Source organism: Megalobrama amblycephala, linkage group LG10 (assembly GCF_018812025.1).
Source record: "Megalobrama amblycephala isolate DHTTF-2021 linkage group LG10, ASM1881202v1, whole genome shotgun sequence".
Lineage (NCBI taxonomy): Eukaryota > Metazoa > Chordata > Actinopteri > Cypriniformes > Xenocyprididae > Megalobrama > Megalobrama amblycephala.
In genome coordinates this window covers 3,182,653-3,200,048 of record NC_063053.1, presented here as the reverse complement: position 1 = coordinate 3,200,048, position 17,396 = coordinate 3,182,653, and the positions used below count along the sequence as shown (strand labels likewise).

Here is a 17,396-nt window from a genome sequence, read left to right as displayed (position 1 = left end):
TACACTTTTTTTTTTTTTTTTTTTTATATATATATATATATATATATATATATATATATATATTTACTTATTTATTATTTTTTTCCTTCAAAAAGTAGGGAACGGATGCTTAAAGTTACATTTTTGTTTACACGCACACACAGATCAAAATGCTCGTGTGGAGTAACACATGTTTTAATATGGATATGTGTCTTAATGGTATTTTAATGTTAATCATATGTTAAATAAATGTATACAATATCAATAATTCGTTTTGTTATTTTTATTGAAAGGCTGGTCTGATTAAATATTGGTTTAATTGTACTTATCCCCAACAGCAAAATTTATTTATTTTTTAGAAAACTACCACATTTGGGCATTGAAATGGTTACTACTTGAATACAGAAATTTAAATGATTAAATATTGGTTATACTTATATAGAAACTTAAGTCTGAGCACTTTAGTACCGGGTGGGCATTTTTTTGTGGCTGGTTTCTGATCCTTTTGAGGAAAGTAAGTTGAACGGGTGCACTCTTTTAGTTCACTCAGTCAATTACTTCGTTGTAATTGTTTTTTTGTTTTTTTCCTTCTTTGCATTGTTCGTTGTTCATGTCATTGTCATTAATATCTTTTAACGCCAGGGGGCTCAGGGATAGTGTCAAACGGAAAGCTCTTTTTTTGTTCGCTAAAAAACACAAGTCAGATTTTTGTTTCCTTCAGGAGTGTCATTCTACTAAAGATGATTACAAATGGTGGAAATCTCAGTGGGGTAATGATATTTGGAGTTCACATGGCACTGAACACTCTGCTGGGGTTAGTATTTTGAGAAATACATTAAATGGGGATATATTAGGATCAGATTCAGATAGTTTGGGCCACTTTCATTTATTAGTGATTTCACTTAACCAACAAACAGTAATTCTGGGAAATATATATGGGTACAATACTTCCTTGGATAATAAAATTTTCTTTGACAAGTTAGATGAGAAATTAGCATATTGGTCGAATAAATTCCCTAATGCATTTTTTATATTAGGAGGAGACTTTAATGTATCAATTAATAATTCTTTGGACAGGTATCCACCAAAGACGACAGCGTGTTTTAGCCCTGCATTGCTAGGGCTAATGGATAAATTTGAATTGGTGGACATTTGGAGAAAAAGATACCCTAACAATTTAGAATTTACCTGGGCCAACAAAAATGGGTCAAGACAATCTCGAATTGATTATTGGCTCATATCAAAATGTATGTCCAAATTTGATCTACATGTTGGCATTCATTGTACTCCTTTGACTGACCACAAAACTATCTTTATTAATACCCCTTTAACGGCAGATTATGCACCAGGCCATAGCAAAGCATCTTTGTGGAAACTTAACAGTTCACTCTTAGAATTACCAGATGTAAAGGATAAAATTAAAGAATTAATTGCTCACTACTGGAAAGTAGCCACAATTCAAAATTCTTTTTGTATCAATTGGGAGCTTCTAAAATTTGAGATTGGAGTTTATTTAAGGAAAGTTGGAGCAGTCTTAGCAAAAAAGAGAAGGGTTCTTGAGGACAGCCTGATCATGAAATTATCTCAAACCTGTAGTTTTAGTTGTATGTCTTCGGAGGAAAAATATGAAGTTGCAGATTTACAAAGTAAATTAGATGATTTATACTTATCGAAGGTTAGGGGTGCTTATATAAGATCCAGGAAAAGATGGCTTGAAGAAGGAGAACTTAATTCTGCATATTTCTTTAAGCTTGAAAAACGTAATTTTACCCTATCAACAATTGAGCAGTTATGCATTGATGGCAAAATAGTAAAAGATCCAAAGGTTATAGCTAATTTTAGTGCTAATTTTTATAAAAATCTTTATACTTCAAAATGTTCAGAGCAGAAAACAACTTTGTTTCTGGATTCAGTTAATGTTAAAGTTATCTCTGAAAATGATAGAATGTGTTGTGATGACATTGTTACTCATGAGGAAGTACTAAGCGCAATTAAGAGTTTGAAAAACAATAAATCCCCAGGATGTGATGGGCTTACAGCCGAGCTGTACAAATTATTTGCTGATGAACTTTCACCTTTTTTAACTAATGTTCTTAAAGAAAGTATTGCTAAAGAAGCTTTACCTCCTACATTAACGCAGGGTATCATCACGCTAATTCCTAAACCAAAGAAAGATCATACAAATTTGGACAATTGGCGACCCATCACACTCCTTAACAACGATTATAAAATTTTTGCCATAGTATTTGCTAAAAGACTAAAAGAATATTTGAATAACATTATAGATGAGACTCAGTCTGGATTTATGAAGGACCGGCATATAATGAATAACATTAGATTAGTTTTAGATTTATTTGATTATAGCAGTTTGGTGGAGCATAATAGTTTTATTCTTTTCCTGGATTTTTATAAAGCCTTTGATTCAGTAGAACATCATTTTATTTTTAAATCATTGCAAAAGTTTGGTTTTGGTGAATATTTTTGTAAGGCAGTAAGAACTCTTTATTACAACTGTAATAGTACAATCAAATTAAAATATGGTACTTCTCCTAGGTTTTACTTGTCACGTGGTATTAGACAAGGGTGTCCAATATCTCCTTATTTGTTTTTATTAGTTTCCCAGATATTTGCATCTTATATTTCTAATAGTAGTCTTCGTGGTATCTCTATTGCTAACAAACAGATACTCATCAGTCAGTTGGCTGATGATACCACACTTTTTTTGCATGATGCTAACCAAATCCCATTAGCGCTAGAGAATATCCAGCAATTTTCCAAAGCTTCAGGCTTATCCTTGAACCTTTCTAAATGTGAATTGATGTCCATCAAAGAGTGTAGTTTGTCAGAAATTTGTAATATTCAAGTTAAAGATCAGGTATCATATTAAGGTATTATTATAACAAAGAATGAATTAGGAAGATGCGCCATAAATTTTAATCCACTGATTGAGAGTACACAGAAAAAACTTTGTATATGGCTCCAAAGAGATCTGTCGTTAAAGGGCAGAATTTTACTAGCCAAAGCTGAAGGCTTATCGAGATTAACATACGCTGCTCTTTCTTTGAGTGTCGATAGCGCCATTCTCAAAAAAATTGATAAAATGCTCCTCAACTTTGTTTGGAAGAATAAAACTCATTTTGTCAGGAAATCTGTATTTATGAACACCATTGAGAAGGGGGGATTAAATTTTCTTGATTTTACCACTTTAAACAACACCTTTAAAATAAATTGGATAAAAAACTTTATTAATAAGCCTGCATCTATCTGGAATTTGATCCCTAATGTTATTTTTTCAAAACTAGGTGGTCTAAAATTCCTATTAACCTGTAATTATAACATAATGAAAATCCCTATCAAATTATCCCTGTTTCATAGGCAAATGTTATTAGCTTGGTCCCTCATTTTTAAACACAATTTTACACCTCACTCATATATAATTTGGAATAATAAGGATCTACTGTATAAACATAAATCTCTTTTCTTTGATAATTGGTTTAAAAATGGAATTAATTTTGTATCTCAGCTTTTCAATGAGAATGGTTTAATTTGTAATTATTCTGAGTTCTTAGTAAAGCATGGAATTCCTGTTACTCCAAAAGAATTTGCAATTGTGGCAGATGCAGTGCCACAAGGAGTTCTTATGCTTTTTAAAGGGTTTTCTTTTTCATCCTTTTGTGACTCGGTGGATCTATGTAAAACATTTGTAGGTAAACAGTGCCTTTCTTTATCTAAATCAAAAAACAATAAGAAAATTAGAGTCTTGTTTCAGGAGGAATGTGTTTCTGTGCCATATGTAATTTCTTACTGGAATGGACTTGTGAGCAACATTCCCTGGAAAAAAGTTTGGACATTACCTCACAAGTATCTGATAACTAACAAAATAAGAGAAATAACCTTTAAGTTAATTCATAGGTTTTACCCAGATAAGTGTTCTCTCAGAAGACTTAAGAATGATATTAATACCCTCTGTTCTTTTTGTTTAGAGAAACCTGAAACTACTTTACATTTATTTTGGAATTGCTCTTACACACTAACATTCTGGTGTGACATTTGTGACTTTATTAAATGTTATGTGAATCCAAATTTCAAATTTACCTATAGAAATGTAATTTTTGGCTTTCATGAATGTGAAAAGAAAAATGATATTTATTTTATAAACCTTATTTTTCTGTTAGCCAAGTATCACATTCATAAATGTAAATTCTCAAAGTGCAAACCTCTTTTTTTAAGATTTAAACATTAGATGAAAATGTATTTTGACTCTATTGAATTCTCTAAAAACCTGAAGGCTTTGAGAACAGTGGATGTGTTTAAGGACTTGGCACTTAATCTGGACTGAAAGACTGGACTCTGGCGTATTATTTTATTGTTATATGATGATGACAGTTGTTGTTATTGTTTTTTTGTTTGTTTGTTTTTCTTCTGTTAAACATTAAAAAAAACAAAAAAAAAAACTATTACCGCTCTGAAGCTGGGAGTCTCAAGAGAATATATTTTTCCGTTGTTATGAAAAATAGGGTATTTAGCAATATAGCAGGGTGTATGATGTATATTATGATGTTATGAACTATAGTAGCTAACTAGTTGTTCAAAGCGTTTCTAAGGATTTCTGATTTAAAGAAGGCAGCTGTCTGACTTGGATGGCGAACAGGGACATGGTTTGTAACATTAGCAACACATTATTATTAGCTGTTTGATGTAGTCAAGCAAAAGGCTAATCATATTAATTACCATCATGTGTCCGACATTGTAAAAAGCGATACCAATGTGCAGCGTTTACCTCCATAGACATATAATAAACATGTTTATTATAATGTCTATGTTTACCTCAGTAAGTTGACCGAGTAGATCGCTCGAGCGAGTGGGTGGAGGCGGGACTAATTAGCATATTCATATATCATTGTATATTAAATGAAGCAAGGGTGTAGAGTTACATTCAGGCTATTTTAAGGCATTAAGACATTTTTTTTCACAGGAAAAAAATGTTTAAATATGTCACTTTGGTGATTTTAAGGGATACAATTGTAACGGATGGTTAACTTAAAGGAGAGTTTTCATCGATCCATTTGTATCAAGCTTCCTTAAGGGACTTTTATTTTGGTAAGCGACTTGATGCGCGACCTATGCGCGTGACATTTGGACCGTATAAAGTGGGGCCCATTTCCGCCAGGTGTATGTGTGTGTGTGTGTGTACGCTGATTGAAGGACGCAGCTTGCCGTTTCTCTCCTATTGTATTTTGTGCATCCCACTAGAGGGTTATAAGGTAAACGAGTTTATTTTCTTCTGTTGTGTAACTGTATTGTTTTATGTTGGGTTTGTGTAAGAGTTATAGTGTTTGTTTGTTTTTGTTTTTTGTTTATTTGCTGTAGCTCTTACGGTGTCTACATGAGTGTCACGAATAAAACGTTAATGGAAACATCAGTTTAAGGAGCATCTGACCATCATTCCAGTGGGGTAGCAACAGTAAGAGCTTGGCCATTCGTCGTTGAAATCTGCTGCATTAATGACCGGTGTCCACGATGATGGGTCTTTAAGGAGTGTTCACGGGCAGCGGATTGATTTCTGATGGTCAACTGATGATCGTTTACGGTTAACTACGGCTGAAAAGGAGGATTAAACGACACGTTACGGACTGTGAAACTCTGTGTTCTTCTTCAGGTGACATTTATTGTTCGACACACATCTACAACAGCAAACGGACATCAAGGGGAAACGTTTAATCAACGAAAGACGTTCGCCTTTAAGGTTAAAATAAGGGTTTATGCACCTTCAGTGACTTTAATAGAAATTGTGAAAACGTTTGTTGTGTTTGAATAAGATATTTATACAGGTGTTTTAAGAAATCTTTCTAAAAAGGAAAAAGGGGTATTTTTAAATTTACTGTTGATGCAAATATTGAGGCTATAAATATTGATGATTTATTCTTTAGGAATTTAAATATTTTTTAACTGTGTTGGATATATATTGTATAGTCGTGCATTAATCTGATAATTTTAAAATGACAGAGTTAAATTGTTCTTTTGATAATGTTGAATGTGAAAGGCAGATTAACAGTCTCCAACATGATATTGAAACCCTTAACAATGAGTATCAAACATCAACAGATGGCATAGACCGACAACAGATAATAGAGACTATTGAGGCTAAAGAACGAACTTTGAGTGAACTTAAAGGTAAATTACAAGGAGATTTAGGAGAGACTCAGGGTCCTCGACGTTCTGTTCGTCCAAAAAATCCTACTGAGAAAATGCTTGCATTTCAAAGAGATGAAATTCAAAAGAAAGAAAGAAAGCTTATCTCCCTGTATGAAAAATGGAAAACGTTAGCACGCAGTTCCAGAGATCAACTCAAGTCTGATATTACTGAGAGCCAGTTAGCATTTCTTATTGATACCCTAGAAGAGGGAAAGGAGAACATCATGCATCTCTATGTTGAAATTAGAGACCATGTTACACCATCTACTGAATTAAGACGCCGTATCGATGCTTGTGAGGCAGTGACAACAGATATAATTAAAGTTGCTTATGAAAGAATATCAGGCATTGATGAATTTGATGCAGTTCAAGTAAAACATCGCTTAAAAGAGCTTCTTGAATCTAGCTATGCTCATTCTATTTATGGCTCCACTGTTTCCCGAATGAGTCACAAGTCCTCTGCCCAGTTAAGCCATCGTACTGCATCCTCATGTGTCGCTTCAAAACAGGCTGAAGCAGCCGCAGAACTGGCAGCAAGGGAAGTGGAGTATAAAATACTAATGGAGGAAACTAAACAGAAGGAGAAAATTCAAGAATTAAAAGACAAACAAGAGAGAGACTTGAATGCTCAAAGGCGTGAACTAGAGAAATTACAGGCCGAAAAGGATTTAAAGGTAGCTCAGGCAAGGTTTGAGGCCTACAATCGTATGGCAGCTCAAGAAGTTGATGATCCTTCAACAAATTGTATTATTGGAGAACAGTATTGTTTGCCTCTAAGCACTTCTATCCAACCTGCTAATGAAACATCTCCATCTCAAAACGAACTGCCTTCTCTTGTGCAAGCTCTGCAAGACAGTATAAATTTGAACAGACTGCCAGCTCCAGAGCCCTTTGTGTTTAATGGTGATCCCATTCACTATGTTGAGTGGAAGGCTTCCTTTATGTCATTGATTGATAAAAAGAGTGTATCTGCTGCTGACAAACTCTACTATCTGAAAAGGTATGTTGGTGGATCGGCACGCAAGACCTTGGATGGAACGTTTTTCAGGAGTGATGTTGATGCTTATAAGGATGCTTGGAGTAGATTAGATCAAAGGTATGGTCAACCATTTGTAATACAACGTGCCTTTCGACAGAAACTTTCAAACTGGCCAAAAATTAATTCAAAGGATGCTGTGGGACTGAGAGAATTTTCGGATTTTCTTAATGCCTGTCAAGATGCCATGCCTCATGTTGCAAGTCTACAAATTTTAAACGATTGTGAGGAAAACCAAAGGTTGGTTCAAAAACTACCTGGGTGGGCTGCTTCACGTTGGAATCGACAAGTGACGCAAACCTTGAGAGACAATAAGGATTTTCCTGATTTTAAGACCTTTGCAGCATTTGTTTCATTAGAGGCAGAGATTGGTTGTAATCCAGTCACGTCATCTTATGCTCTCAGCTTTGCATCTGCTGATAAACACAATTTGAGAGAAACAAGAAGTAAAGTCACTGTCCTCAATACTCAGACCATATTGGGGTCTGAAAGGCCAAAGACCGCAGAGAAAAATGTAAAGCCTCCCTGTATATTTTGTCAGGATCCTAAGCATCAGCTTCGTGATTGTTCCAAATTGATGATCAACACATTAGCAGAACGAAGGGTATTTGTAAAGGAAAATAATCTCTGTTATGGATGTTTGAAAACTGGCCATCGTGCAAGAGACTGTCGCTATCGTCTTTCCTGTAATACATGTAAAGGGAAACATCCAACTTGCCTTCATGATGATAACTTTATCAAGAGAGAAGGGCCAGTCTCTGTAACAGCATTTGCTCCAACATCAGAAGATGAGTCAACCGCTGTTGTATCCTTGAGCGTGGCTGGAAGGGGATCATCTTATACATCAATGGTTGTACCAGTGTGGTTATCATCAAGCAAAGACGTGAGTATAGAAAAATTAGTTTATGCCTTACTTGATTCACAAAGTGATACAACCTTTATCGACCAAGAAGTGAGCAATGTCTTGCAGGCAGATAAATCTCCTGTTAAGTTAAAATTGACAACTATGACTGGAAAGGACACCATAGTGAAGAGTGAAAGGATTTCAGGACTTCGTGTAAGAGGTTATAGTTCTGCCACTTATATCGATCTCCCTCCTGTCTATACTAAAGACTGCATTCCAGTTAACCATGCACATATACCTACATGTGAAACAGCTAAACGTTGGAACCATCTTTCTCCTATGGTTGAAGAGATACCCTCTTTGAAGGACTGTGAGGCTGGGCTTTTGATTGGCTACAATTGTGCTAGAGCACTGGCGCCAAGACAAGTGATTGTAGGAGAGTATGATGAACCTTATGCGGTTAAAACTGATCTAGGCTGGAGCATTGTTGGACCTTCATTACCCAAGCCTGATTCCTCTGGTGTTTCTAGTCTCTGTCACAGACTTTCTGCCAAAGAAGTTCCTCCATTGACTCCAGCAGATGCTATTCGTGTTTTAGAATCTGACTTTAGGAATGTTGATGATGATAAAACTTTATCCCAAGATGACATCATATTTTTGAATAAGTTGAGTAATGGTATAAGGAAAAATAGCTTTGGACACTTTGAAATGCCTTTGCCCTTTAAAGAAAGGCCTTGTTTGCCAGATAACAGACAGCTGGCTCTTGTACGACTTAACCATCTAAAGAGAAAATTGTTAAAGGATCAAAGATACAAGGAGCATTATGTGGAATTTATGGAGGATGTCATTAAAAGAGGAGAGGCAGAGGAAGTGAAAGATGTTGGGAGTGAAGGTAACAAATGGTATATTCCTCATCACGGTGTTTACCACCCCAAGAAACCAAGCAAATTGAGAGTAGTTTTTGACTGTTCTGCAAGGTATGATGGAATCAGTTTAAATGATCATCTCCTTCAAGGACCTGACTTGTTAAACAGTTTGACTGGTGTTCTTCTTAGATTTCGCCAGCACCCTGTTGCTTTAATATGTGATGTTGAGAAAATGTTTCATCAGTTCCATGTACATGAAGCAGACAGAGATTTTCTGCGTTTCTTGTGGTGGAGAAATGGAGACTTGAAAGAACAACCTAAAGAGTACAGAATGACTGTCCATCTCTTTGGAGCATCTTCATCTCCAGGATGCGTGAATTACGGACTAAAGCATCTGGCTGAAGGTAACAAAGAACAGTACCCTTTGGGCTCTCAGTTTGTAATGAATGATTTCTACGTAGATGATGGTGTTACAAGTGTACAAACAGCAGAGGATGCAATTCAGCTCGCTCAAGAAGCCAGAGAACTCTGTGCCATTGGTGGCCTTAGACTTCACAAATTTGTGTCCAATGATAAATCTGTCCTGGAAAGTATTCCTCCCTCTGAACGAGTAATTAATGTAAAAGAACCTGATCTCTCATTCAATGACTCCTTGACAGAGCGAACATTGGGGATTCAGTGGAACATGGAACTTGATTGTTTTAAGTTTGATATTTGTCTCAAGGAACAGCCAGCAACTCGACGTGGAATCTTATCTACAATTGCATCGGTGTATGACCCATTAGGATTCTTGGCTCCATTCATCCTTCATGGTAAGAAAATACTCCAGGAAGTATGCAGACAGGGTACTGGTTGGGATGATTCACTGAATAACGAGTTGCAGCCAAGGTGGGAGTGTTGGAAAGGAGATTTGAGCAACTTGAAAAGAGTGAATATTCCCCGCACATATGCTCCTCCTGGGTTTGGAAAGGTAAAAGAAGTAGAGCTGCACCATTTTTCAGACGCTAGTACTAGTGGATATGGACAGTGCTCATATCTGAGATTGAAAAATGAAAGGGAAGATGTCCATGTTGCTCTTGCCATGGGAAAGTCCCGTGTATCTCCTTTAAAGATCACAACTATTCCTAGGTTGGAGTTGACAGCCGCAGTTGTTTCAGTGAATGTCAGCAAAGTCCTTAGAAAAGAACTTCGATATATTGACATCACAGAGTTTTTCTGGACTGACTCCAAGGTTGTTCTGGGATATATCAATAATGAAGCCAGGCGATTCCACACATTTGTTGCTAACAGAGTACAAAGGATTCATTTAAGTACAGTTCCACAGCAATGGAGATATGTTCCAACAAAGGACAATCCTGCAGATCATGTCTCAAGAGGTCTTACTGTGGATGAACTGATTTCATCTAACTGGTTCACAGGGCCAGGGTTCTTATGGAATAAGGAGATGGCACTCCCTCCTATTGAAGTTCCAGAACTACATTCAAGTGACTCTGAAGTCAGAAGTTTTCAAACACTTAACACAAAGGCAGTGGAACAGGAATCTATTGTAGATCGTCTGTTAAAGTTTTCATCTTGGTCCAATTTGGTTAGAGCAATTGCACGTATTCAACGACGAATTAATAAAGATAAATCAAGCAGTCTCTCTACAGTTGATGAAAGAGAAAAGGCAGAGTGCCTAATTGTTAAACTTTTACAAAGGCATGTGTTTCATCATGAACTGAAAGTCTTAAGCAAAGGTGTCCAGTTATCATCTCACAATGAATTGTACAACCTTGACCCATTTCTTGACATTGATGGTGTGTTCAAGGTGGGAGGACGACTAAGTAATTCTTCTCTCTGTAGTCGACTCAAACATCCTGCAATTATTCCTAAAGACCATCATATTACAAGGTTGATCATAGCTGACTGCCATGAAAGAGTTAAGCATCAAGGTAAAGGGTTTACCATCAATGAAATCCGTTCAAAGGGTTTTTGGATCCCAGGCATCAATCGTACTGTAGCATCTTATGTGCGGAATTGTGTGACTTGTAGAAAACACAGGCGACCAACGGAAGCGCAAAAGATGGCTGACTTGCCTCCAGAGAGAGTAAATCCTTCACCACCTTTCACTTACAGTGGTATGGACTGTTTTGGCCCATTTTTTGTGAAACAAGGACGAAAAGAGTATAAAAGATATGGATTGATCTTTACTTGTTTCTCTTCCCGTGCCATTCATATTGAGATGCTTGATTCTTTGTCAACAGATTCTTTCATTAATGGCTTGCGTTGCTTTATTGCCTTACGTGGAGCAGTTCGGCAGATAAAATCTGATCAAGGAAGTAACTTTGTGGGTGCTAAGAAGGAGTTGACTGAAGCTCTCAAAGAACTTGACACAGAGAAGCTGAATAATTTCTTGTCTGAGAACCAGTGTGACTTTGTCATGAATGCACCATGTTCAAGTCATTCTGGAGGTGTATGGGAACGACAGATTAGGACTGTTAGAAGTGTTCTCCAGTCTACGCTTTTAATTGCTTCTGAAAGGATTGACGATTCATCTTTAAGAGCATTCCTTTATGAAGCAATGTCAATTGTAAACAGTCGCCCACTCACTGTTGATAATTTAAATGATTCAAATAGTCTTGAACCTATAACACCAAATCACTTTCTTACCATGAAATCAACCATTGCCTTACCTCCCCCAGGCAAGTTCACTAAAGAAGATCTTTATGCTAGGAAAAGGTGGCGCCAGGTTCAGTATCTTGCTGAACAATTTTGGAGTCGTTGGCGTAAAGAGTACCTTTCAAATATTGCTGTCAGACAGCGTTGGCACACCCCTAAGAGAAATCTTTTAATCGGGGATATAGTGATTGTCAAGGACAATGATCTACCTAGGCATAAATGGTCATTAGGTAGGATTGTAGAAACAACCATAGATTCAGATGGACTTGTGAGGAGAGTCAGAGTTCGTCTTGGTGACAAAAGTTTTGGAAAGAAGGGACAATGTCTTGGTAGGCCTTCTGTTATTGAACGTCCTGTTCAGAAGTTGGTTTTATTGTTGGGGAGTTGTTAAATGTTGTGTTTTTTTTTTTTTTTTTTTTTTTTTTTTTTTTCTTAACTGTATTTGTATTGTTTGAAGTTTCACTGTAATTTTGAAATCATTTTGTTTTATTATAACTCATGATTTGGTGGGAGTGTAACGGATGGTTAACTTAAAGGAGAGTTTTCATCGATCCATTTGTATCAAGCTTCCTTAAGGGACTTTTATTTTGGTAAGCGACTTGATGCGCGACCTATGCGCGTGACATTTGGACCGTATAAAGTGGGGCCCATTTCCGCCAGGTGTATGTGTGTGTGTGTGTGTGTGTGTGTGTGTGTACGCTGATTGAAGGACGCAGCTTGCCGTTTCTCTCCTATTGTATTTTGTGCATCCCACTAGAGGGTTATAAGGTAAACGAGTTTATTTTCTTCTGTTGTGTAACTGTATTGTTTTATGTTGGGTTTGTGTAAGAGTTATAGTGTTTGTTTGTTTTTGTTTTTTGTTTATTTGCTGTAGCTCTTACGGTGTCTACATGAGTGTCACGAATAAAACGTTAATGGAAACATCAGTTTAAGGAGCATCTGACCATCATTCCAGTGGGGTAGCAACAACAATTATTGACCACAGAAAAAGAACCATTTTTTTTCTTGGTGTGAAGAACATTTTAATAATCTAAAGAACCCTTTTCCACTGTAAATAACCTTATGAGCGATGGAAAGGTTCCATTGATGTTAAGGGTTCTTCATGGAACAATAAATGCCAATAAAGAACCTTTATTTGTTATTTAGTAGTAAGGGATGCCGTCATGGTAAATTATTCAAAGTTCGTAAATTCAAGGTATTAAAAATGCCTTGTTTTATTATAAGCTCTTAAATAATTAATAAATACGTAGGCTAAATGAAGAATAAGAGAATATTCTGTAATATATTATACTGATATGTTTCCAAATCACCAATAAACGCTTTATTTCCCTAATAAACTTTTTTTTTTTGTGCCTATGCTACAATGTAATTTTCAATTTTCTGAATAGTGTTGTGTATATGTTAACTTATAAACTGAAGAGTTAAAATAAAAATAAAAGTTTACTATCGAAACTTAAGAGATGGGCGTGTTATAACCATAGGTTATAACATGTAAGGAAGAACAGCTGAGGGAAGCGAGAAGGAATCGAAACTGAAACTTCTAGAAGGCTGGTTTAAATTCCCACACGGAACCATTGACAGTTTTGGTCTCTAGATCGACCAGAGAAGCTGCAGTACAAGAATCTGACATAATCTGAACTGTATTAAAACATTTTGGACATAAACACAGAAACAAAATGTCTGCCGAATCTGAAATGGAGAGGAAGATCATTGCTTTCTTGAGACAAAATGGAAAAAGCACAGCTTTGATCATTGCTAAAGGAATCGGACTTGACAAATCCACCGTGAACAAACATTTGTACAACCTTCAGAGATCAAACCAGGTGTTTAGCTCTAACGAAAAGCCTCCTGTTTGGGATCTAATGGAGAAGACGAATGGGATCAAACAAACAGTCACAACACCAGAGAAAAAGTCGCTGACGACGACATCAGAAACATGTGAAGAGAAAGATGTGAAGGATCTGCTGAGATCAGGGGGTTTAAAAGCCTGTCACATCGCCACTGCCCTGGGACAGCCAAAAAAATCTGTAAAGAAACAGCTGTACAGTATGATGCAGACAGGTAAAGTGAAGAAGTGTGACAAAAGTAGCTTGTGGATTCTGGAAGGCGAGGAGAGCAATGAAAGTTACAACCAAGAGAGGTTTGTGTTGTTCAGAGCACTTACAGCTGTGATCTATAATGCTTTTTGTGTGCCAGTGTTTTAGATAATATATTTTTTAAATGATTTGTTTTTGATTAGTTCCTGTTTTTATTTTCCAGTGATCTTAGACTGGGCTCAAATGCAGGGTAAGCCACCAAAGTAACATGTTTAAGTAATAAAATTCAAATATAACAGAGAAATTGTTTATATGATAATGCATAATGATTTGCTGATGCTGTTTGACATGTCTGTATCATCTGTAGGTTGTCTCAAAGTTTTGATGTGATCACAGTGCTTGGTGAAGGAGGCTTTGGTTGTGTTTTTAAAGTAAAGCATAAATTTGATGGGAAGATCTACGCTGTAAAGAAAGTCGTCTTAACTGGGTAAGATTATACAAGTCATATCTAATTTTAGAAAGAACAGTTGTCATGATTGTGTGGTACAAAAAAAATCACAGAATGTACATTCATTTATTTGTTCATGCATTTTATTTATTCATGCATTCATTTATTTATTAATTCATACATTTATTTATTTGTTCACACATTTGTTTATTTATTCATGCATTCATTCATTTATTCATTCATACATTTATTTATTCACACATTTGTTTATTTATTCATGCATTCATTCATTTACCATGCATTTATTTATTTATTCATTCATATATTATGCATTAATTTATTCATGCATTTATTTATTTATTTATTTATTTATTCATGCAATAATTTTTACATTCATTTATTCATGCATTCATTTATTCACATTTATTTATTCATGCATTCATTCATTTACCATGCGTTTATTTATTTATTTATTAATGCATTTATTTATTATGCATTAATTTACCATGTGTTTATTTATTCATACATTCATTTATTCATGCATTCATTTATCATGCATTTATTCATTCATTCATTCATTATGCATTTTATTTATTCATACATTCATTTATTCATGCATGCATTCATTCATGTATCATGCATTTATTTATTTTAATAATTCATTCATATATAAAACAGGGAAGCTGATTCCGAGGTGAAGGCATTGGCCAGACTAGAACATCCAAACATAGTGCGCTACATTACGTGTTGGCCGGATTCTGAGAGCGGCACATCAAACCAAGACAGAAACCAAAAGTAAGCAAGTCTCCATCGCTTTTGATAAAACACTGAGTGCTTCTCAATAATGACGCTTATGTGTTTTATGTTCAGAACATCAGGTTCTTCATCAGGTGGAATGACCTTTGATAGAGCTGGCTGTGAAGACATGAATGATGATGATGATGATGAAGACGACGATGATGATGAAGATGATGATGATGATGATGATGAAGACAATGATGATGACGCATCAGGAATGGAAAGTCTGGGTGTGACAGCAGAGTATGTCCATCATTTTTCTTATGAGATACTTGCTTCTATATAGTGTGAAATTTAAAGGGTCCTTTTAGGGTAAACTATTATTACAGTGTTAGTTCAACTGGTCACGGGTTTGATTGTCTGTTCTCAGATCAGCATCTGCTGCTGGGTCAACTGGAAACCTGGACGCATTAAATCAGTGGGTTTATTTGTTTACGATAATTTATAACACAACAACTGCAAGAAATAGTTTATTTTTAGAAAGAACCCTGATCATTTAATTTAGTGTTTAATTTAGTGTTTAATTTCATGATCATGAATGCAATTACACAAAATCTCTATAAATTCAGCAGCATAAATTTAAGATGGATTAACTGTTACAAACAGTGCTGGGCAGATTACTGACAAATTGTAGTCCAATACTGATTACTTTTAGATTTCTTTTGCCACAGGAAAGAACCATTGACTAACAATATAAGCAAACTTCTAAAGAAAAATAAAATGATTATTCGAAATGTATTATATGAAATAATAAAGTATGATATGTCCCCTTTAATAAAATACAAAGTAATGTTAAATATTCATCCAAGGGTCATGCCTGTTCTTTCTCTGTGTGTTTCAGCAGCAGGACGTATTTGTTTATTCAGATGGAGTTCTGTGAGGGAGGAACACTGACTGAGTGGATACGGACGAGAAATCGTACGAACAAACAGAGAACCACGGTGGAAATCCATAAAATATTTTATGAAATTGTCAGTGGAGTGAGATACATCCATTCAAACAAGCTCATCCACAGAGACTTGAAGGTATTTGTTTTTAGTTGCTGGGAGACTATTGTGTTTTAACATATTAACAAATAAGCATTTTTCCCATATTTAACCATTTATACTTTCCTTTTAGCCTGATAACATATTGTTTGGCACGGATGGCAAAGTGAAGATCGGAGACTTCGGGCTGGTGGCGGCTCAGACCAATCACAGCGGTGGACCTATAGAGAGGTCAAAGAGAAGAGGAACACTGCAATATATGAGTCCTGAACAGGTGACATATTTTAATTATTGCTTTTTTTAATTTTAGCTTACACTCAAAGATTAGAGCTGTACAAGTACCCTTTATACTAATAAAATTATTGTTTACCTCAGGAAAATAAGAGGAATTATGATGAAAAAACAGACATTTTCCCTCTTGGACTCATATGGTTTGAGATGCTCTGGAAAGTGTCCACCGGTATGGAGAGAGCAGAGGTCAGTGTTTTAATGACAGTCATCAATATTGACTGTATTCACTGTCTTTAGTGATATTTGCAGATGTTTTTATTTATTTACTTTTTTCTTACATTGCAGCTGTGGCAAGATCTGAGAAATCAAATGTTTCCGGAAGGTTTTTGTGACAGTTATCCAACTGAAGTAAGAAACTTGAATTTACCCAGGGTGCAAATACACAATGGCCTTCAGGGGGGTCAAAGAGTTGGGGGGGAGGGTTTGCACACACACACACACACACACACACCGATCAGGCATAACATTATGAGCACTAACAGGTGAAGTGAATAACACTGATCATCTCTTCGTCACGGCACCTGTTAGTGGGTGGATATATAAGGCAGCCAGTGAACATTTTGTCCTCAAAGTTGATGTGTTAGAAGCAGGAAAAATGGGCAACCGTTTAATGCACAGGTAGTTCCAAGTCAGTTTAATCACTGTTCTGAATTAATGCACTGAATTTCATTAGAGCACATGCACACAATACGCCACTCGCACACAGAGATCGGATCATGCTCCGCACACAGAAACATTAAGAGAACAGAAACTTTTCTTCAACATAACGTCCAATCCCCCGTAATTCGCACCTTGATTTTATGTTCAAATAAATACTGACTGGACTGAGTTTAGCCTATAATTTTGTTGTGCTTATCTTTCAGAATAAATTCATCAAGAAGATGCTGTCTTTTACACCGGAGGACAGGCCACATGCAAAAGACATCAAAGAAAAACTTGAGAAGTTTTTCTCTCTGGACCAGAATCTCTTAAGCCAGAAAACAGTTTGAGATTTTTGTATTAAACTCAGAGTCAACTCAAAATAATGTTTTACCGCAGAGTACTTCTTCTGACAGATGTTCTGATGATTTTAGCAATTTATTCATGATTTAATGAACTGTTTAATGACCTTATTATCTTAAAGGGTTAGTTCACCCAAAAATGAAATTTCTGTCATTTATTACTCACACTCATGTCGTTGCACACCTGTAAGACCTTCATTCATCTTCAGTACACAAATTAAGATATTTTTGATGAAATCCGATGGCTCAGTGATGCCT

The 17,396-nt window shown here is 35.9% G+C and overlaps 1 protein-coding gene across 6 annotated transcripts; it reads left to right on the top strand.

The window, feature by feature from the left end:
* Positions 1 to 4,992: 4,992 nt before the first annotated feature.
* Positions 4,993 to 17,377, top strand: pkz (protein kinase containing Z-DNA binding domains). Of its 6 annotated transcripts, XM_048203973.1 has the most exons (12): positions 5,200 to 5,638; positions 12,453 to 13,718; positions 13,838 to 13,864; positions 13,982 to 14,101; positions 14,741 to 14,857; positions 14,933 to 15,103; positions 15,231 to 15,278; positions 15,702 to 15,885; positions 15,980 to 16,120; positions 16,222 to 16,323; positions 16,423 to 16,485; positions 17,001 to 17,377. In XM_048203973.1, exons 2-12 carry the CDS (start codon positions 13,255 to 13,257, stop codon positions 17,124 to 17,126), a joined length of 1,563 nt encoding a protein of 520 aa, XP_048059930.1. In that variant the 5' UTR covers positions 5,200 to 5,638; positions 12,453 to 13,254; the 3' UTR covers positions 17,127 to 17,377. The 6 variants fall into 6 exon arrangements, 4 of the variants coding, with proteins under 4 accessions (XP_048059928.1, XP_048059930.1, XP_048059932.1 ...); XM_048203975.1 differs by lacking the exons at positions 5,200 to 5,638; positions 15,231 to 15,278 and having other exon boundaries at positions 15,705 to 15,885; XM_048203974.1 differs by lacking the exons at positions 5,200 to 5,638; positions 15,231 to 15,278.
* The last annotated feature ends 19 nt before the right edge of the window (positions 17,378 to 17,396 follow it).